The 23,132-nt window shown below is 39.5% G+C and overlaps 1 protein-coding gene across 2 annotated transcripts in view; it reads right to left on the bottom strand.

Moving 5' to 3' along the window:
• LOC136863754 (constitutive coactivator of peroxisome proliferator-activated receptor gamma) overlaps window positions 1-23,132 on the bottom strand; it is a 1,011,420-nt gene that overhangs the window by 45,456 nt on the left and 942,832 nt on the right. For both annotated transcript variants that reach the window (XR_011017848.1, XM_068226360.1), the window contains exons 9-10: window positions 21,454-21,549; window positions 8,149-8,209 (exon numbers count right to left, since the gene is read on the bottom strand). Coding sequence is in view for 1 of the 2 variants with exons in the window: in XM_068226360.1 (XP_068082461.1) it covers window positions 8,156-8,209; window positions 21,454-21,549 (150 nt within the window). In the remaining variant the exon portion in view is untranslated. The remainder of the gene's footprint in view (window positions 1-8,148; window positions 8,210-21,453; window positions 21,550-23,132) is intronic.

The raw sequence follows: 23,132 nt of genomic DNA, 5'->3' as shown, positions 1-23,132 counted from the left end.
GGATGGATTTTGTGATATAATGTTCCTTATGGCTATAGTTTTCGAAGAAAAACTACCATCGTGCAGTGTCTTCCAACAGATTATTAAGTTAAAATTGTGAATTTTCATAAATATGTGATCAATTTATACAAGAAAAATTCTTACATACTTTCAAAAATAGGTAACACAGACCACATACCAATTTTCTTCGAAATGACGCTTAATTATACTGTAAACAAAAAGGGTGCGTCCAACGTCATGGTTAGAACTGGCAGAAATGAGAAACAAAGGTGTACAGTTATGCTTTGTGTAACCACAGATGGAAGAAAACTGCTCCCATATGTCATATTTAAATGGAAAACAATTCCAAATATAAACCTAAAAGGCATTATCGTAAAAGTGCAACCCTAAGAGTGGATGGATAATAGCCTAGTAGCAGACTGGTTCAAGCAGGTTTGGCAAAGGCACCCTGAAACATTACTAAATCTCAGAAATATGCTCCTTTTAGATAGTTTTCGTGGGCACACTACTCAGGAAGTCCACAATGTTTTGACAAGGGGAAGAATGGACTTATTAATAAGTCCAGGTCTAACATCCGTTCTCCAACCCACTTGATGTGTGCATTAACTAGTCTTTTAAGGTGACAGTGAAACTTCCAGGCAATTTTAAGATACAAAATTACAGTACGGTTTTTCTATTGCAGGATGCTGGACGCTGGTGCTACAGTCATAGTATTATTATATTGTGTTTACGGTTTTTTGTTACATGTGACTCCTGGACTTTGCTAATTCATGTACTGTTTATAATTATTATTTGCTGATTCATGTACTATTTATAATTTTATTTGCTAATTTATGTACTGTTTATATTTTTTATTCAAGATTCCAATAAAGTCAAAAAATCACACTTTCCAACCACAGAATAAAGTAGGTGTAAACAAAACCACGTGATTTCGACTGCTTCACACTTCCTTTCTCCTCCCAGTAAATAGTACATTTCTGAATTTCGTATGATTGCAATGAATTGTTTATAACAGTTCGAAGTATGAAGTAATGAGTGTGAAAATAATATTAGGCCTACTGTTCTAAGCTTCTAGTGAATATGTTAAACATCCAATATCTGCTCGCAGAAATACCCTATTTATCTGCTAGCTGTAGCAGCTGCAGGGATCACGAATGCATGACCTTAAATCTCTTTGCTGCAATGGTTATGTACAGAGCAGTTCCTGTGCGTGTAAAACATAAAGAGAGGGAAACCTCTGAATAGGAGAGAGAAGACTGTTGTGTTAAATGTATTTAATAAGTTTATGGAAACATATCCCGAATGTATAACTGATGATATCATAAAACTAACATCCGAGTTCGCCAGTGTGTTTCAAGTGTTTACATTGCTTAAAAAGAATTATTCACCACCGGTCATGTTATTATCCAAGTAAAAAGAGACCGCATGTGAGAAGTGTTTTAGATATGGAGTGTGACAAATTTGTAAGTAATTTAGGAGAGGATTCTAGTGATGCAAGAGACAACGAATCTTCTGATCTACAGAGAATTGAGCCTCCTTTAAGTTCAGATTAATGAAATACCTGTCACATAAGTAGGCCTACTTGTTAATTTTCATGGCAAATATATTTTATAGCGGTGATAATGTATTTTTATCTACTCAAATATGTTTAGGCAAAGCAGATATATCCATAAATTTACATGTTCATACTTGCATAATGGACCTCGAAGAGTGATATGAAATGTTTGTTTATGCTTAGGTTACTCTTTCGATGGAAGGAATTTTAGTTCATTTCATTCTTTTCAAAATGAACCTTCCTAAAATTAGGGTGCGGGGATTATTCGGCAGCAGGGATTATTTGTGTAAATATGGTATTCCTTCCAACTGCCCAGTGATTCCCTGGAACTATTATGAGTTCACTTGATTTACCCAAAACACTATTCACTTACTTTTTCCTGCCCTTTCTAAGATAATTTATTACTGTCCAGAGAGGATTACCTGCCACATTACCAAGTCTTTCAACATTATTACCAAAATCTTCCCACAACTTCTTCTTTGATTCAACAATTATTTGTTTTGCTCAGTTTCCTCCATCTATGTACAATTCTCTGTCTGCACGAGTCCTTGTTTGGGGCCATTTCTGATATGCCTTCCTTTTACATTTACAGGCTGCCCTCACTTCATCATTCCACCAAGATGTTCGCTTTTCCCCATCTTTACACATGATTGTTCCCAGGCATCCTGTTGCCATTTCTACTACAGCATCCCTGTATACTACCGATTCTCTTTCCATATCAAGAACCTGCTTACTGTCTACTGTTTGGAACTTATAACTAATCACATCCATGAACTTCTGTCTAATTTTCTCATCCTGGAAACTTTCTATACTTGCTTATCTGTGGACATATTTCACTTTCTCTATCCTAGACCTATAGATATTTAGTTCACTACAGATCAAATAATGGTCTGCATCATCAAAAAATTCCCACAATACCCGCACATTCCAAACACATTTCTTGAATTCAAAGCCAGTTGTCATACAATCTATTATGATCTGGTGCCCCTACCCTTACTCCTTAATATTAATTTCATGTTAAGTTTAAAAACTCTAATTTACAACAAGATAACGCTTGTGAGTCAAAAAATAAAATCTCATCTCTAAGTGATGAGTTGTCTTCAATATTCAGTGATGGCTATTATTCTATACACTCGTAAACATCAAATTCAAATACAATCTTAAAATTGAAAAATTAGAGCTGAATCAAGTCCTATAATGTTAAAATGTTCATTTCACAGATGCGTTGCTAGCCATTTATTAGATAAAAACTCTTTGTGTTCATTAAATTGCTAAATTGCACCATCTTCTAAAGTTTATTGATATGTGGAAACGTAGTTCTTATGCTGTATATCTAATGGTTGGAACTGTGTTAAGCGAGCATAGCCTCTCAGTTCAATACAACCCTATAATAATGAAAGCCCAATGTTAATAGAAAGCAAGAAAAATTGTAAAAACCTGATTGAATCAAACTATTCATGAAGCCAACTCACCTCAACGGCTGTGTACTTGGAGCAGCGACTGCAGCACAACGAGTGTGTCTGCTCGTGTTGTGTGCTATGTGATGAAGCACTAAGGAAGAGGAAGTAGGGGCAGCAAGGGGAATGTTTCTGGAATGATGACAATGTAAGAGAGGGTCTGGGGGGCATTGTGGACGAAGACAGTAGTATGAAAAACTGTTACGTAGAGTTTGAAAGTTCGTTGAATTTTCCGGAATTCTTAGCTTGTCAAGTAATAGACTCAAGCAATCATATAATACTTTGGGTTTCTCCGAAATTTCATTCAAATTTAGGTTAGCATTATAATGCTGGTCTAAATGTATTAGACACGCTTCTGTAATGTCAAGCCTCGGTCCCTTAGCTGGTGTTTCCATGATCTCAAGATCGTGATATATGTCTGTGAATTTATGTTTGTACTCATGGACATGTTGGCTTACGGCTGAAAATGTATTATATTTCACAGCGTTCAGGTGTTCTTGATATCTGACATTAAAGCTACGTCCAGTCTGCTCTATATATCCGCTTCCACAGTCTTTCCATTCAAACCTATATACACCTGATTTAGAGTATGGGTTGACCTTATTAACAGCTGATGCATTATGTAAAACTTCCATACTTCTGTTATCTGTTTTGAACGCAATCCTAATATTACATTTCTTGAAAATATTCATAACTCTATAAACCTCTTTATTGAACGTGAAGGTCATGATTACTTTTACTTCTGGTTTATCTTTAGTCAGGGTTGTGTGAGGGCGATATTTAAATTTACTTATTATTCGCTCCACAAAATTCCCTTTAAAGCCTTAGCCATAGACCGAAAAATGTTCAGTTCCTTGTCCAAGTCTCGCTTGGACATTGGTACACTAAATGCGTGATTAACCAAGCTGTTATAGGTCGCACATTTGTGAATCCTGTCGTATTGTAACTGAAGTTTGTGTGGGCTTTCTGTAAATGCTAAAAGAAAATGAAGAGGAATGCCTATTGATTTTTAGGTCCAGATAATTAATGGATTTTTCTATTTCGGATTCCAAAGTAAATTTTATATATCAGTATCTATTGTGTGGAGACTGAGATCTTAATCATCTTAATCTCCAAAATTTCATTCAAATTTAGGTTAGCATTATAATACTGGTCTAAATTTATTAGACACGCTTCTGTAATGTCAAGCCTCAGTCCCTTAGCTGGTGTTTCCATGATCTCAAGATCGTGATATATGTCTGTGAATTTATGCTTGTACTCATGGACAAGTTGGCCTACGGCTAAAAATGTATTATATTTCACAGCGTTGAGGTGTTCTTGATATCTGACCTGATATTATACGATTGCTTGATTCTATTACTTGACAAGCTAAGAATTCCAGAAAATTCGACGAACTTTCAAACTCTACATAACAATTTTTCATACTACTGTTTTCATCCACAACGCTCCCCAGACCCTCTCTTACATTGTCATCATGCCAGAAACATTCCCTTGCTGCCCCTACTTCCCCTTCCTTAGTGCTTCATCACATAGCACACAACACGAACAGACACACTCGTTGTGCTGCAGTCGCCGCTCCAAGTACACAGCCGTTGAGGTGAGTTGGCTTCATGAATAGTTTGATTCAATCAGGTTTTTACAATTTTTCTTGCTTTCTATTAACATTGGGCTTTCATCATTACAGGGTTGTATTAAACTGAGAGGCTATGCCTGCTTAACAACATCAGGGCAAATAATCACAGTTCCAACCATTAGATATACAGCATAAGAGCTACGTTTCCACATATCCATAAACTTCAGAAGATGGTGCAATTTAGCAATTTAATGAACACAAAGAGTTTTTATCTAATAAATGGCTACCAACGCATCTGTGAAATTAACATTTTAACATTATAGGACTTGATTCAGCTCTAATTTTTCAATTTTAAGATTGTATTTGAACTTGATGTTTACGAGTGTATAGAATAATAGCCATCACTGAATATTGAAGACAACTCATCACTTAGAGATGAGATTTTATATTTTTGACTCACAAGGGTTATCTTGTTGTAAATTAGAGTTTTTAAACTTAACATAAAATTAATATTAAGGAGTTTCAATATGTTGTTGTATATTGTTATATCTCCAAGTTTTCTTTACTTATTATGCAGCTGATGATGGTGTCTAAATGACCGCTGAAACTAGTTCCGCAATAAAAGATATGTTGTAAAAACCATCAAACAATAGCGTATTTGTGTTGAAAAAGGTGGAACCTACAAGACATTTATTTCAAGTGAAAATGTCAGCAAATGTTGGGTGGTTGTTGCAATAACTGATGGACATAACTCTGTAATATTTGTTTCAATTGACTTAATTTTGTTATCCTTAACCCAATGGACTCTCGTTTAAATATCGCTGCATGTCACACTGACTCAGATTTAAATCTCAGTGAGGAAGCTGTTTGTGCAGCACACGGGAAGATAGACTGGTGAAAAGAGAATGATACAAGATATTAACCTGAAAGTTTGGCAGTAGGTGAATGAATATATGTACTCACGTAAAACGATGTTTCTGTGTGATAGATTTCAAAGCAGTTAGGGAGGTGTAGTGGAATTTCTCACTTCTGCGCTGACACATTGTTTCACTTCTTTTCTTCTGTTTTGAGCACATGAAACATCACTTAGAGGGACTGTTCTATTTTTTTTTTTTTTTCAGTACTAGGGAAGATGAGCCCAGTTTCTAGCTTGTAGCCAAAGAAGGGTTGTGCTAGGTGAAGGTTGTTCCCTGACACTGTAATCAAGCAGCTGTATGGTTGCAAGTAACTGTGTCACTACAGCCACACGAAAGTCTGTGTAGTGGGGTTTCCTGCACTCCGAATGTGAGGAAAGTAGAGTACACTAAGGCCAGTTTTGGTTTTTCAACTTCTTCCCATGGCACTTGTCCTCACTTTCTCCTGAGTTTTCCCATTGGTGTAATATTTTCTGTTGTGTGTTTTTAAGAAAGAAAATTAACATCTGTGTTACCATTCCATTTGAGGCACAAAATATTGTTGGACAACCACGTTTGATATTCACCGCTTTGCAGTACGTTAGATGAAATATCAGGTGGCACATGTTTTTATGTTGTGTCTGATAGTTCCCACGATGTTTATTTGCTTTTCATTAACCCTTTTACAAAGGTCTGGATACATATAGCAGTTGTCAAGATACAAGGTCTGTCCCTTGTTGAACAAAGGTTCACACATGCTCGTAACAACATTACTGCTCGCAGGCAAGGAAGGGTATATGTAAAAGGTGCTGCAGTAGCTTGTATTTGCATTGCAAATTTGATATATCTTTATGCCAAATCTGGCCCTTTTACCGCAATTACACTGCACGTACGGCAGTCTACCATGGAATTTATGAGGAATTCATCTAAGGCAATGTTTTCTGACAGTTCAAACAATGAAGCAAATGTGTCCGAGAAGTGCGAAATTATAGGCCTTATAGTTCAGTTTGTCACTAGCATCACCTGAAATGTTATCAGTGAAATGGAAGAAACGAGAAACGAGGAGAAATCTTTCCCTGCTCATTGCTTCTGAAAAGAAGGAATTTCAGTGCACCTATCTTTACACCAGTACAACTGGGTATGTGGTTTCCAAACCTGGAACATCACGATACACAAAGCAAAGTACAACTTCATTTAGTCCTCTGTTGTGTTAAACCATTTCTCATCACCATTTTGCTTTTTCCTATTCTCATCTGTAAGTTGCTTCTGAGCATAATTATGTGTCCCTGTAGGACATATATTTCTGGAACAAAATCTCAGAAACATCACTATTTGCAGTGAAGGGTTGAATGATAGGATTATGAAATGAAATGGCGTATGGCTTTTAGTGCCGGGAGTGTCCGAGGATATGTTTGGCTCGCCAGGTGCAGGTCTTTTGATTTGACTCCTGTAGGCGACCTGCGCGTCGTGATGAGGATGAAATTATGATGAAGAAGACACACACACCCAGCCCCCGTGTCAGCGAAATTAACCAATGATGGTTAAAATTCCCGACCCTGCCGGGAATCAAACCCGGGACCCCTGTGACCAAAGGCCAGCACGCTAACCATTTAGCCATGGAGCTGGACGCAGGATTATTATCTCCACTTATCCATACCCAGTCATCCTGTTTCGCACGTTTTGGTTGTGGAGGCCTGGCACAAAAGTTATGCTCACCATCAATCTCTGAGTCACTAGTGATATTTACATTTCCTGATTCATTTACACTATTTATACCAACACTTCCTCATACAAATGATCATCTTCTAATTTCTGAAGATCTTCACTCACACTATCCTATGAATTACTAATTAAAACACTATTAATTAACACTAACTTCTTGTGTTCAGAAATGCACGCACTGCTAGTTGCCATATTGGCTTCTGGGTTGAAAGGAATTTACAATATTTCTGAATCAGCCTATGCTTGTGATGTGAAGGTCAAACAAGAGGAAACTTCGACATACCCTTGTATCAACCTCTAATATTTGAAAATCTTAATGCAAGAGCCATCTGTTACAAAGTGGGTGGACTATAGGAAGATATCTGAGCATTGGCATCAAAGTAAATACAGGACAGAAATGAAGTCATCTACGATAGCTGAATGAATGCTTAAGATTCAACATCAAAGGGAAGTAACAAAGCCATTTGCCATCAGCTACGAAACAAATACTTTATGAAACCTAACATACTATTTGAGATCCACGGGGAAAGGTGAGGACAGTCATTAACTATTACAGAGAAACAGGGACTGCAAAGCCAAATATTTACTTTACAAAGGAAAAATTAAAAGTATCCTCCTAATTCAATACAAATCATAATTCCATCATTAGATGGAGCAATAAAATTCAAACATGTTTCGACTTGTTTGAGCCATCTTCGCTGAAATAGGGGGGGAATTAAAGTAATCTACATAATACAAGCTAAAAATGTGCTAAAAACATAATGAAGGAGCAAAAGAAAAACAAAAGAGACATGATGGAAATTAAAACAATAACAATATACAATATTTACATCACTAGATGGATCAAAAATAACTTTGCTGAGACAAATTCAGAGAAAAATGTTAATGTAAAACATAATTGAATCCAAAAAGTGTGCTAAAACTAAGACCTTTATCAATAGTATTTACCTCAAGATCAAGATCTGGAAAACGTCAGACTTGCCATCTCAGTCAATAGATCCTCTGATGCCTGTTGAAACATAGATTAATAATTAGGCAGAAATCATTTAATTAAAATAACTTCTAGCAAACATAAGGAAAAATATCTCTTTGTTGTTGTCAAAGAGGAGAAGGGAAGTCTCCTCATGTCACTTGATGTTAATAAAGTCTTCATGGACCAGAATACTATATATGGTAAATCACATGAGTGCTCTCAATAACCATGTGCATCCAACTCTTGAAACACAATCAGCCAAATGGAATATTTACTATAAACAATTTCTTCACTTGCATAGAAAATATACTTCCTAGCAAAAGTTTATAATATTATGAGAGATGAACATGCTGAGCATCATGTATCTCAAACTTAAGGGTGAAGACACTGCTAGACAACTTTTGCCAATTATCTGCAATTGGCACAAATGTGGATTACACCCAGTTTTACAGCCGTCCTGATGCCAACCCTAAGCAAAGAGATTAATTCACTATTGCTCATTTCTGTGGTGTTTGTTGCTGCCATGTGTTGTACATAAATGAAGATGATTATTAGGACAATCAGAAACACCCAGCACCCAAGACAGAGGAATTAAAGAGATGCATCAAAAAATACCCAGCCCGGCCAGGATTCAAACCCAAGGCCCCATGAACCAAAGGTCACTATGCTGACCATTAAGCCAAGGAGTCCAGACTGGCCATTAACCTCTGAGATTTGTTAATTCCTTAAAGAAAATATTCAACATACAGTATATAATTCTGGACATAACCAGTTAATAAAGATAAGCAATATCTCACTTTAAAGCCTACAAAATTGGCTTCCAAATTACATAAAACAATTAAAGCAATCCTTGACAAACACTGAATTTTAAACTCTCTGGTCCGTACTTCCATTAACATTTATTGTATTCTATCATAAATACGTATTACATAATTTCAAACAAATTTTCTTAGCTGTGAAGTTATTAATGTTTGGCAGCTAAGACTACGTTCATGTTAAATATTCTAGCTGCTTTGCATTAATATAGCTGCTCTCTTATTTACCTCTTCCTTCCCACCACTAATCATTAATACACTAAAAATGGGTACCTGGTTAATTCCTGGGGGCAAAGGTGGCCGGACATAGAGTTTACCACTCCACCCCACCACATGCCAAGGTTACGAATAGTGGAAGCATTTTCTTTCCACCCCTCCTAGCCCCTCCCTTGCCTGTACATAGATGACTTTGCTTTCCTTTTACTCCCTTGCCTGTTAGACTCAAGACTCTCTGTTCCATTTCAAACCTCATGTATCTGAAATAATAATAATAATAATAATAATAATAATAATAATAATAATAATAATAATAATAATAATAATAATAATAATAATAATAATAATAATAATAATAATAATAATAATAATAATAATAATAATAATAATAATAATAATAATAATAATAATAATAATAATAATAATAATAATAATAATAATAATAATAATAATAATAATAATAATAATAATAATAATAATAATAATAATAATAATAATAATAATAATAATAATAATAATAATAATAATAATAATAATAATAATAATAATAATAATAATAATAATAATAATAATAATAATAATAATAATAATAATAATAATAATAATAATAATAATAATAATAATAATAATAATAATATCATCATCATCAGGTTCAAACATTCAGCTGCATATAAGTCTTCTGGATGGATCACTGCCTGGTAATGTCTGAGTTTTGCATTGATTGAGATCATCTTCTTGTTATGTGTGTTCATACTTAGCTTGTATGACAAATTCATTTTGTTGATCCTCTATATCAGTGCCTCTTTCTCTGACAGGTTGTTATCTATCCACTCTCCCAAATATTTCTCTACTTTCTGAATCCTCCCTCCCTCCCCCCACTGTCATCCCTCTGGGTGCAGTTTTGATGTTGGTCATGTGTTGTGTCTTCTCGAAGGAGATAGATAAGCTTGCCTTACTAGCTTGTTCCTGGAGCTGGGCAATCTGGTTCCATTCCTCCTCTATTGACCCTGACAGAATCACAATGTCATCCGCAAAGGCTAGGCAGTCGACTACAGTCCCTCCATTCTTATATCCCATTCGTATACCACCTATTCCTTGCATTTTCTTGCGTCACTCTCTAATCACCTTGTCAAGAACACAGTTGAATAGAAGGGGAGAAAGCCCATCTCCCTGCCTGACCCCTGTTTTAATCCTAAAGGATTCTGATAGCATCCCCCTGAACGTGACCTTTGATGTTGTGTCAGTCACGGTCTGTTTAATGAGCTCCTGGTCTTCCTCTCTAGACCCATTCTTTCCAGGATACGGATCAGTGTTTCTCTATCTACCGAATTGCAGGCCTTCTTGAAGTCCACAAATGTGAGCATGAATTTCTTGTTCCTCTGTTTCTGGTATGCTGTGATCAACTTTCAGGTTCAGGATCTGTTTCACACATGACCTGCTCTTTCTAAAACCTCCTTGATACACACCAATTTGCGGTTCCAATTGTTTTTCTGCTCTATCTAGCAGTGCCTTTGAAAAGATCTTATATGTCTCTGGTAGTAGCGATATTCCCCTGTAATTGTTGATATCTGCCTTATCTCCTTTCTTGTGAAGAGGGTGTATTAACGCTGATGTCCATCCACGTGGCAGCTTCTCTTCTTCACAGATATTGTGTAGGATTCTTGTCAGTTCAACGATCACTCTGTTGTCAGCATATTTCCGAAGTTCTGCAATAATCCCATCTTCTCCAGGTGCTTTGTTGTTCTTTAAGGTCTTGATGATTCTCATGACTTCGTCCACAGTTGAAGAGTCTGAGTCTGGGTTTGGTTCCTTGTGACTGTAGTCAAATTTCTGAGATGGTGGCTCACAATTGAGGAGTTTTGCGAAGTACTCTGCCAGAATCTGACAATTCTCCACATCACTGTGAGCTACTTTTCCTTCTTGTTTCTGAAGTTGAGGCTTGGTGGATCATATCTACTCAAGGTGTTCATCATTGGGGTAATCACATAAATGGATTGTAAATAAAGGGTACAGATCTCTGCACATGGTTATGAGGTTGTTTAGAGGTTGTAGTAAGGATGTAAAGGAGAGGGCATATAAGTCTCTGGTAAGACCCCAACTAGAGTATGGTTCCAGTGTATGGGACCCTCACATGGATTACCTGATTCAAGAACTGGAAAAATATCCAAAGAAAAGCAGCTTGATTTGTTCTGGGTGATTTCCAACAAAAGAGTAGCGTTACAAAAATGTTGCAAAGTTTTGGCTGGGTAGAACTGAGAGAAAGAAGGAGAGCTGCTTGACTATGTGGTATGATCCGAGCTGTCAGCAGAGAAATGGCGTGGAATGACATTAGTAATGTCAAAAAAATATCAGATGTAAGGCTTTTCAGGCGTTTGCTCTATTAACCAGCGTTTCATCTTAGGTCTGACACTAGACTAATCAGACTGGGATGTGTCAGACCCTACCCACTGACGCTGGGGTGGATGCAGGTGAACTTATCAGAAGCCCTTATAAGAGGCACAGTCTGATAACTGCATACGGGAGATAAATCTCCACAATGGAATTATTGCCCGCCTAGCAATTCCGAATGGAAAATTCTAAATTCCTATGGAGGGAAGTAGATATTTTTCACCAATAGAGCATATCAAAAATGTCAAAAGTGAAAAATATCTAATTCCCTCCATGGGAATTTAGAATTTTCCATTCAGAATTGCTAGGCGGGCAATAATTCCATTGTGGAGATTTATCTCCCGTATGCAGTTATCAGACTGTGCCTCTTATAAGGGCTTCTGATAAGTTCACCTGCACACACACTCCCATGCGCGTGCGCGCACCTGTTATTCTATATGTCGTTGGTAATATCGGGACACCATCTTGTTTCTAATCCACGATTTTCTGGAAGCTTCTGGAGTCTACTAGTGTCATTGAGAATCTCTTTTCGTCATCATGAGTCAGCCGTCGACACCTCCAGCAGGGTCTCCAGAACATTCTGACCCGAATATGGAACTGGAACCCCAGTCGAAGCAAGCTCGCAGTATTCAAAATGTGAAATCGCCAACTCCAGCAGGCGACAGGAAGAAAGTCTGTGCCCCACCAGATTCTATCAGTTCTGGCTCAGTCTACACTTCGCCTAGTGAACTTCTGGACGTTTCTGAGGGTGCCTCGGTGTCAGGCATTCAGCAGTTATTGGGCAGGAATGTTGTGGCAGATTTCCATCTACCGCCACGTTCACCATCCTCGCCGCCGCCTCCAGCTAATCCTTACATGCCTACTCATATGAAGAGTTTCGCCACTGTGGCGAAAAATCCGGCCCTGGCACCGCACATCCGGCAACGAAGTGTTCCTTACCCACCACGCTTCTACCTGCTCCTTTCTATGTAGAACAACTAATGCACATTGATGCAGCGAAGGCCAATACTTGAGCGATTTATCTGCTGCTCACCAGACTCACCCCCAACTACCAGGACTATCATATTGAAATCCAGCGTACACGTGATGGTTACTTCAATATCAAAACCAGCAAGCCATTTTATAACCACCTAATTACGGCTATTGGGGTGGCACAGTTTGGCTCACACACCCGAGCCACTAACCTTACACAACAGCAGCCAGCCCGACGCCCACCGCCGCCGTCTCGCTCAACTCCTATCATGTCCGTGATTGCCTACGGAGTGGATCGCGACTGGACGGATGATGAGGTGGCTGATCAACTACAGCTTGAGGGCCACCAAATCTTCAAAATCATCCGTATCCTCAACGAGAGGGGACCTACATCACTCATTAGGATTTTGTCTAAGGAGGTGACCACTCTGGTCATCCTTCTTCGAGATGGCGCTGTTATCTATGGTCGTCGCCACCGGGTGGAGCCATCCCGCTCGGCGGCGCCGCAGAGGATTCGCTGCAACAGGTGCTACCGGTATGATCATCTGCCCGGCACCCCATGCATTCAGCACCAGGTATGCACCATATGCAGTCAGGACCATCCTACGTCCACATGTTCAAATAGGGCTCAACCCAAGTGTATTAATTGCTCCCTCCCTCACCCGGCTTTTTCCTATAAATGCAAGGCTAAACCTAATCCTGATCCTTCTTAGCCTGAATCCGTCGTACCTGTCATTTCCCAAGATCTCCCTACCCCTATTACCAATACCGCCCTCCTGCACCCAAAGTTCTGAAAACATCATCCACTTTGTTGCGATGGTGCTTCAGAACGTCCTACCTTTTAACCGACCCCACGTCCTTACCCAGATCCAATTGGCCGCGCAATTGGTGTTTAATACCCATCTAGGTGTGGCTTATTCGGGGAATAAAATGCATTTTGCATTTTTTCCCCTGAATGCAGTTCCCTTGATTAGCTAGTGGTTATCAAGGCACATTTTGCTAATATCCGCTCCATCTCCGTTGTCGCGCCCCATTGGGCACCTCCCTCTCTCCATACGACCCCGACGTTTTTATTCTAAATTAAAATTTTTTGACTCCTGAACTCCATCCTCATTTTTGTCAATATAATCTTTATCGCGCTGATGACCTCGTTGCAGCTCGTGGAGGAGTCGCTATTGGGGTTTAAAAACATATTACCACCAAACAGCATTTTTATCACTTTTCAAATAATTTTTCGGAATATTTAATACTTGAAACCTTTCTACCTAATAATTCATCTCTGGTCTTTGTTACTCTTTACCTCTTTACCTAACCCCCCTTGATTTTCTTACGTATGTTGATAATACTTTTCAAAATTATGTTTTTGTTGCTGATATTAATATCCGCTTTTCAGGATATACTTTCTCACCTTCGGGGTGTACAGATCCCCTTCCCTTTCCCTACCCGTCCAATTTCTAACACTACTCCCGATGCTCTTATTTTATCTCCTTCTCTGGCTCTTTCTCCTACCATCACTAAATGTTTAGAACTAGGCTCTGACCACTCTCCCGCACTTTTAACCTTCCCCAACCTTTCCTACCACCCTCGATCTCCTAGCTCCCGACCCCTCCTATGCAACGATATTCACAAACGAATTGGACAAATTATCGACAAATTATAACTGATTTATTAACTGACTGTCCCCTTCCTACTTCCTTGCCTGATCTCTTTTCTTTAATCGATAGGGTAGAACAAGCTCTTATTCAGGCAGACCAACTTCACATCCCTCGCCATTCCCACAACCCTACCAAACCCCCCATACCTCCTAAAGCCCTCTCTTTACTTAAACTTCCTCATGATCTGCATCATTCTTATGTTCGAACTCGGGACCCCAATACCTTACGAACACATCGTCAGACACTTCGTCACGCCCGCTCTTACATTAAAGCTATTAAGCACAAACATTGGACGACTGCTTGTACCGACCTCTCTAACTTACATGACTCTCGAACTTTCTGGACCACTTTCCGACGCTTATGACTATCTCCATTCCCGTAGCACTGATATAGTCATCCGTGGCACCCACTCCTTTACTTTTCCTAACACCTCGGGTCTTGCTCAATGTTCCCCTCTTTCACCTCTCCTCTCTTCCCTGTTTATGTATGACATACCCCACCCCTCCGTTCCCCTACGTCTATATCAATATGCGGACAACCTTGCTGTTTTAGCTCTTTGCCCCACCTATACTTCCCTACAATCTAAGCTCCAACAATATCTGAATACTTTGGAATGTTGGCTCAATTCTTGCCATTTATCCGTTAATCCTAGTAAAAAACAAATTATGTTATTCCGTTCCAAATCCCGCATCTGTCGTTCCTCTAATAAAGTCCATCTAACAATGTATAATCAACCTTTCACCGAAACTAACCAACTAACACACTTGGGCATAAAATTTCAAAATAATCTTAAATGGACTCTACATCTTTCTTCAATACATCGTAAAGTTTTAGGTCGTTTCCGTACCCTCCGCTCCCTTGCGGGTCATTCCTGGGGATTAAAACCCGCCCAAATCCTACGTGTCTACCTTGCTTTTATCTGCCCAGTTGTCACTTACGCCTCCCTAACCTGGATTAATACCCATCCCTTAGACTACTATCATTTATTAAAATACGACCAACACGCACTTCGCATAGCTAATCGAATGACTTATGATACCCCCTCTGTCAATTTTCAACCATTGTATACTTTTCCTACTATCCTTACACATCTCCATTCTCTCCGTTTCACTTATCTTACAAGCGGTATCCGTTACAATAATCCACTTATTACAGAAGTAATTCCCCTATCCCCCCTAGCTAATGTTATTCTCCATCACACTCGAACCCCTCCTCATGCTCATCTTTTTCCCACCCCTTATTAATTTCCAACCACCCCGCTATCCACTGCCCTATATGGTTTCATACATTTATTTTTCTCATGTTGTCATTTCTGTATGCTCCTGGCTGCGGTGGTACATCACCTCCCACCGGCATATATCTACGGCACCGCAAGTGCCATCTGTGAACTGTGTGTTTAAAGTGCAGTGTTAGTGCTCAAACTCCTTTTTCGCAATGTTGTTCCTTACTTCGTTCTTCCCCTGTTAAATTCTGTTTTTTTTTTTTTGTTTTTTTTTTTTTTTTTTTTTGTGTTGATTAAGGTTTCTACTATGTGTTCTCACTTCAAACCTTTCAACACGTTTATTTCATCTGTGTACCGACTCTCATATTCATTGCATTCTCTCAAATATTATATATGTTCTTTCTGTTGCTGTAAATGTTCACGTTGGGCTCTGTGCTGGTTTACACTATTCTTTCCTTTTCTTACAGGTATGCACATTGCATACTCCTTTACTTACATGTTTACTAATTTTTCTTTCTACTTCTATGGCCTAAGAGCCGCCTGTTCAGCTGATGGCCCACCTAACCCTCTTGGGTTAGGAGTTGAAATAACCTTTTGAAATGAAATGAAAAATTCACCTGCATACACCCCAGTGTCAGTGGGTAGGGTCTGACACATCCCACTCTGATGAGTCTAGTGCCAGCCCTAAGACGAAATGCTGGTTAATAGACCAAACGCCTGAAAAGCCTTACATCTGATATGTTTTTGACATTTTTGACATGCTCTATTGGTGAAAGATATCTAATTCCCTCCATGGGAATTTAGAATTTTCCATTTGGAATTGCTAGGCGGGCAATAATTCCATTGTGGAGATTTATCTCCCATATGCAGTTATCAGACTGTGCCTCTTATAAGGGCTTCTGATAAGTTCACCTGCATACACCCCAGCGTCAGTGGGTAGGGTCTGACACATCCCACTCTGATGAGTCTAGTGTCAGACCTAAGACGAAATGCTGGGTAATAGAGCAAACGCCTGAAAAGCCTTACATCTGACATGTTTTTGACATTTTTGACATGCTCTATTGGTGAAAGATATCTAATTCCCTCCATGGGAATTTAGAATTTTCCATTCGGAATTGCTAGCCAGGCAATAATTCCATTGTGGAGATTTATCTCCCGTATGCAGTTATCAGACTGTGCCTCTTATAAGGGCTTCTGATAAGTTCACCTGCGTCACTCATCTCAACAAGCATCTCTTAAACGGATCTTGCTGATCTCCGTTGAAGAAACTCTTGTTACTTTTGATCGGCCAGGTGGCTATCCATCTTTACTGCAAGCTACCGCAGACCTCAACAAAGCATATTGGCCGACTCCTCGTTGGATGTTAGCCATCCTACTACCTTTCTGCACCATGACTACCACAACCTCCATCACAATCACCACGACCTCTGCCTTTGCCTTTCCCTACTATCCTATCACAACTCTTACGTCTTCGCATCTGTCACCGCTTGTGTGCGCCTTTCATTCTATGCCATTACCTCTTCGTTCAATCAGTGTTCCATCTTCTACCCCCCACAATCTACACAGACCACCAACTGATGCAACACCAGAACCACCGTCGACTCCATTACCACCATCTACAACCGCACCAGCAGCAGCCGCCAGCCAACTGTCATCACCGCCGTCAACCTCATCCACTACTGCTGTCTACAGCTGTGTCGTTCGCAGCGTCAACCCTCTTCTTCCAGCAACAGAAGTTCAACGTCACCTTCGTCTTCACGCCATTCCAGTTTGGAAGGCTTCCCGCATTTTCAACACCTATGGCCCCACGTACTTAGTGCGTCTTCAACTATCAACTGCAGCAGCCGTCGACCATCTCATAGCCAACGGTGCAACCCTCTATGGCCGTCTTCATAAAGTCGAATCTTCTCGTTCTCCTCCCCGCTCTAGATATCCCATCCCTACACCACATCGTCACACCCGGCCAGATCATCCTTCCTTTCGACTTACACACTACGTCCGCCCATCTTCTCACCATCTGAATATCTCTTTTCCCTCACCGCCGACACCTGAACTTCTTAGATACTTCACAATCGTCCTCTACCACATCGTCTCAACACTTCACCACCTCACCCTTCCCAGCAACTTCCAAACCGCTACTCCTGAGTAAATCTTCACTTTTCCCATCTTCCTTAAAACTTCACACCTAATGCCCATCCTTTTTCATTACCAGCAGCGTAGCCCTTCCTCCTTCAATCTGTCAAATCGCTTACCCACCTTTTTCATTTATCCCATCTCTAAGTTATCTTTACCTCTCTTGGCCCAAGCGATCGCGTTACGATCTAGGGAGCCCGCCCCGCCCTTTGGGTGGGGAATGAAAACGATAAATGATGATGATGATGATGATGTTTACCTGCATACACCCCAGCATCAGTGGGTAGGGTCTGACACATCCCACTCTGATGAGTCTAGTGTCAGACCTAAGACGAAACGCTGGTTAATAGAGCAAACGCCTGAAAAGCCTTACATCTGATATGTTTTTGACATGCTCTATTGGTGAAAAATATCTAATTCCCTCCATGGGAATTTAGAATTTTCCATTGACATTAGTAGACGAATAAGTTTGAGTGGCGTTTATAAAAGTAGGAAAGATCACAATATGAAGATAAAGTTGGAATTCAAGAGGACAAACTGGGGCAAATATTCATTTATAGGAAGAGGAGTTAGGGATTGGAATAACTTACCAAGGGAGACGTTCAATAAATTTCCTATTTCTTTGAAATCATTTAGGAAAACAACATATAGGGAATATGCCACGTGGGCGACTGCCCTAAATGCAGATCAGTATTGATTGATTGAATGTTTTGTAAAAGTCCCGAGTGTTATTTTTTTTAAAAATCCTGTTTGACCTCAATCAAGCGTTCATTTTTATTTTTTCTCTTCAGATTCCTGATGGTCTTAGATGTTCTTTCCCTTGTTTCCTGGAACTTCTTCTGGTTCTCTGGTGTTTTCTGGGAACACCAATTCACTCACATCTTTTGGCTTTCTTTGATTGCATCATCACATTCAGATGACCACCATGCATGTTTCCTCTCTTTCTCTAGAGGAACTGTGACTCATACAGAATCAATCATAGCCTCTTTTAACTGTACCTATCCCTGGTACTGTCTTTTGTTTAATTCTCTTGCAAAATCTTTGTGCATTCTGAGATTTTCTCTGTCAAACTTTGTTGTTTGAGTTGTGTTCCTGTTTTTCTGGGATCTTGGGATGATTTTGATTTTGATCTTGAAGAGGAAGTGATCTGAATCTAAATTTGCACCCCTCAGGACATTGACATTTTGGATCTCCTTTCTCGCATGTTTTGTTGCTTGTTGTTTTAAGAGGCCTAACATCGAAGGTCATCGGCCCCGCATGTTTTGAGATCACTACGTGATAAATCTGGAACTCTCCTAGGTTGGGGTTGGGAGATATCCATGTTTTCTGTTTTCTCGGGAGGTGTCAGAATGCTGTAGATTTTATGACCAGATTGAAGGTCCTACATAACTCTATCAATCACTCTCCACTTTGATTAGTCCTTTTGTGGGCTGGATAGTCTCCAATGATGGCTCTGAATCTCCTTTCCCCAGTTGTGCATTAAAATCTCCAAGAAATATAATCACATTGTTGGTTGGTACCTTGGATATAGTTTCCTCCAAGTCTTCCTAGAATTCCTCTACTTTCTCCAGGTGTTTCTTGTTGCTCTCATTTGTAGGTGCATGTGCGTTGACTAGAGTGTAGAGTTTATTTGCTCCTTTGAATGAAAGGGTTGAAATCCTGCCATTCCTGGAAGTGAAGTTTGTGATTGCTCCTAGGATTCGCTTATTGATTTTAAAACCCATTCCCAGGTGAGGGACATTTTTCATCACTCTCTTGCCTGGTTTTCCTTTCAAAATCCTGTATCCTTGTGATCCAAAAGCTGACTCATCTGTGAATCTGGTCTCCTAGAATGCTGTTATCATGATATCTTGTTTGGTCAAGGTATTGGTCAGATGTTTGAGTTTTCCAACTTTAAGGAGTGAATTGAGACTGAAAGTTGCAAAGTGAGTTACTCTTTTGCTCTTTAATCTCCTGCATGCTGGTGCGAGCTCCCCGGAATCCAAAGGCTTGCTGACGTTGTTCTTGACAAAGGTGGATTGGTTACCACCTGGGGTAGTGCCTATGCTAGATTTTGCCATAATGCTGAGCCAAATGATTTTTGGCTTTGGGCCGATGCCTATACATCGACAAGAGATACAACTGAGGTTGTTAGCCTCACAGGAGTTAGGTTCACAGCTGCTCCTAACATGGAGATCAGACGCTGCCCCTGAGCCGCCCATTATGGGTTCAGACACTCAGAGTAGTTTTGGTAACTGCACTCCATTAATCCCGAGTACTAGGCTGCCTCCTCCGCCATTCATGCCGTACTAAAGTCCACCTTCTCCGCCGTAAATGCCATTGAGGTCTTCGCTCGTCACCCTGAGCTGGGACCCTTACCAGATGTTACACACCGGGACTCACATGGGCAGGGTCGCCACTCCCTGAAGTAGAGCTGCCTCAAAGAGGGTCTCTACCCGTTACCCTCAATAATAATAATAATAATAATAATAATAATAATAATAATAATAATAATAATAATAATAATAATAATAATAATAATAATAATAATAATAATAATAATAAGCATGGTGTGGGTTACTGTAGTCACGTCCTAGTTCGTGAAACAAGGGCAATGGCTGAGTGGCCTAGTAAGTGGTCCTGAGAGTTCGTATACCAGTTGCTATGGAAAAGGAATCGGCATCTCAGACATATTCTGCATCATGGCCTTCCTTGTACACAGGTGACTAGGACTATATGATCCTTTGGATGTCCCTGACCTGTCAGATGAGAGATTCTCATTGGCACTATGTGCAGGTAAAGTAGCATCCCGCTCCACAGAATTTACTGAGCTCAGAATATTTTAAGCAAGCCTCAGACTCCTGGTAGTAACAGAGACCCACTTCTGCTTGACAACCGAAAGACTCCTTGGAAATAAGTTATAAAATGAAATGGAATTTGATGCTAGTTGCTTTACGTTGCACCGACACAGATAGATCTTATGGCGACGATGGGACAGGAAAGGGCTAGGAGTGGGAAGGAAGCAGCCGTGGCCTTAATTAAGGTACAGCCCCAGCATTTGCCTGGTGTGAAAATGGGAAACCACGGAAAACCATTTTCAGGGCTGCCGACAGTGGGGTTCGAACCTACTATCTCCCGAATACTGGATACTGGCCGCACTTAAGCGACTGCAGCTATCGAGCTCGGTGGAACTTGATGGGAAGATAATCAATATTAATGGGGCTTATGGAAGAAAGAAAGTAGAATTGGCTGAGTCAACACAGGATGCATCTGGACATATTAGGTGTTGATGATATTTGGGTAAGGGGAGATAATGAGGAAGAGATAGGAGATTATAAAATGTTCTTAACAGGTGTTAAAAGGGAAGGGCAAAGCATGGGGTAGGACTGCTCATCAGGAATACTATTCCATGCAACATACTGTTAGGCACATAAATAACCATACGATGCAAATAGATTTAGCAGTTGGAAGAATTAGGATAAGAATTGTCTCAGTCTGTTCACCAGGATGAAGTTGACAAGTTTTATGAACCACAGAGTGACATCATAGTCAGGGTCAACAGCAAGGATACAATAGTATTAATGGGTGATTTCAATTCAAGATTTGAAATAGAACTGAAGGATATGACATGGTGAAGGGTAAAATGTGGAGAAGATATGAAAGCTTACAGAAATGGGAAGTGCTTACTGACATTTGTGCTGGTATGGGATTAGCAGTTATGAATACATTCTTCAACCATAAGGCTATTCACCACTACACATGAGAGAGTAGGGGTACCAGTTTGTAATACATTTAAATCCTATAACAAATCATTAGGCATATAGTTCCCGCAGGTTAAATTTAACACTGGAGCAGTGTAAGTCAAACTTACAGCTACAATGAACAATAAAAGAAACTTGCCTGATGTCTTATTTGCCGAGAAAATGGAATTCCATTCTTTGTGTCTGTGTACACCTTATGAAACAAAATCCCATCGAAAACATTGACCGGACTTAACTGAAACAGAAATTCATAAGTACAGAGCAATGAGAAAAGTTGAACTACAAACCAAAACAACACAACAAAACTACAAAATAAAACAACTTCTGCACTCATGTATACAGGGTATAACAAGACACATTCCTCACACATAGAAAAATAAAAAATGTTATACAGACACAGGTCCGGAAATGCTTTATTTCCATGTTAGAACTCATTTTCTACAAGTCTACGTAGTACATTAATCATGGAAAACGCACACAAACAGAATGTACCAGCACACACCATGAAATTCTTTCTTACGTGAAATATGCTCAAGATGCCCTCCATTAGCAATGACAGATGCATCAACCTGCCGTACCACTTCATCCCAGTACAGAGAGACTTTGTGCCTGTATCAATGCTAATGCAGGGCATCTTGAACATTTCAAGTGGTATGCTGGTACATGCTGTTCGTGTTTGTTTCCCGTGATTAATGTAGTATGTATAGTTGTAAAAAATGAGTTCTAACATCGAAATACAGCATTTCTGGACCCATGTCCATAAACCATATGCTCTATGTCCTGAAAGTTTGGCCATACTTCATTGCTACACACTGAATTAAAATAGTTGGACCTCCTTTCACCAGCCTGAAACTGGACATAGAGGCTGATATGTCCCTGCTGAAAGTACATTATTCTACTTTGGATAAAAACAGAAAACAGCCATCAAGAGAATAAGGGGATACATCTGGAGATATGAGAAGAATGTGGGAGCTCCTGTGACATTCAGCTTATGAAGAAGTTCAGGTTAGTATCGCCACCTTTTTTTCTTTGAAAAATATCCCTGTTAAGAAAACATAGCAGTACAATAATAATGTCTTGTGGAAACCCCTCATTATCATACAGGATCAGATAATGCTTCACCTACTCCAATTCTCTGAGATCTGTTTTCAACAAATTTAGGCACACATTCAATCACCCTGTTGTCTACTCCAATAACCCTCATTTTCAGTAATCTCCCATGTTCTACTCTATCAAAACCTTTGGTTAGGTCAATTGCAATAAATTCCATTTGTCCTCCTGAATCTAAAATATCTTCTTCAACTCACTGGAATCCAGCAAGTTAAGCCTCACTGAAATAATTGCTCCTAAACCTGAACTGCTTCTATAAAACTGGTTAGAAATTTATCAAACATGTCTAATATGATCAGAAAGAATAGATTCCCGGAGCTTATATGCCAAACTGACAGGCCTGTAATTATCTGCTTTATGTTTATCACCCTTTCTTTTGAACACACAAGCTACTTGGTACAGCTTCTTCATGCAAACATAAATCAAATAAGTACTTCAGATATGGCACTGTATCTCAATCCATTGCCTTTAGTATATCAGCAAATATCGTATCAATTGCAGCTTTTTTTTCTAGTTTCTAACTATTCTATCTTTTTGAAATGCCATAGGTAAATTTCAGTACTGGTACTTTGGCAGTGTTAGTCACCTACTCTACCTCTACCTTATATTCAAATATCTTTACATACTGCAGACTTATTACTACTGCTTCCTGTATATCCTCACATACACATATTGTACTAGGTATGCCTAAGGCCTGGTACATAGTAG

This window comes from Anabrus simplex, chromosome 2 (genome assembly GCF_040414725.1).
Source record: "Anabrus simplex isolate iqAnaSimp1 chromosome 2, ASM4041472v1, whole genome shotgun sequence".
NCBI lineage: Eukaryota > Metazoa > Arthropoda > Insecta > Orthoptera > Tettigoniidae > Anabrus > Anabrus simplex.
The sequence above is the reverse complement of the archived record's forward strand: the minus strand, read 5'-3'. Positions and strand labels throughout refer to the sequence as shown.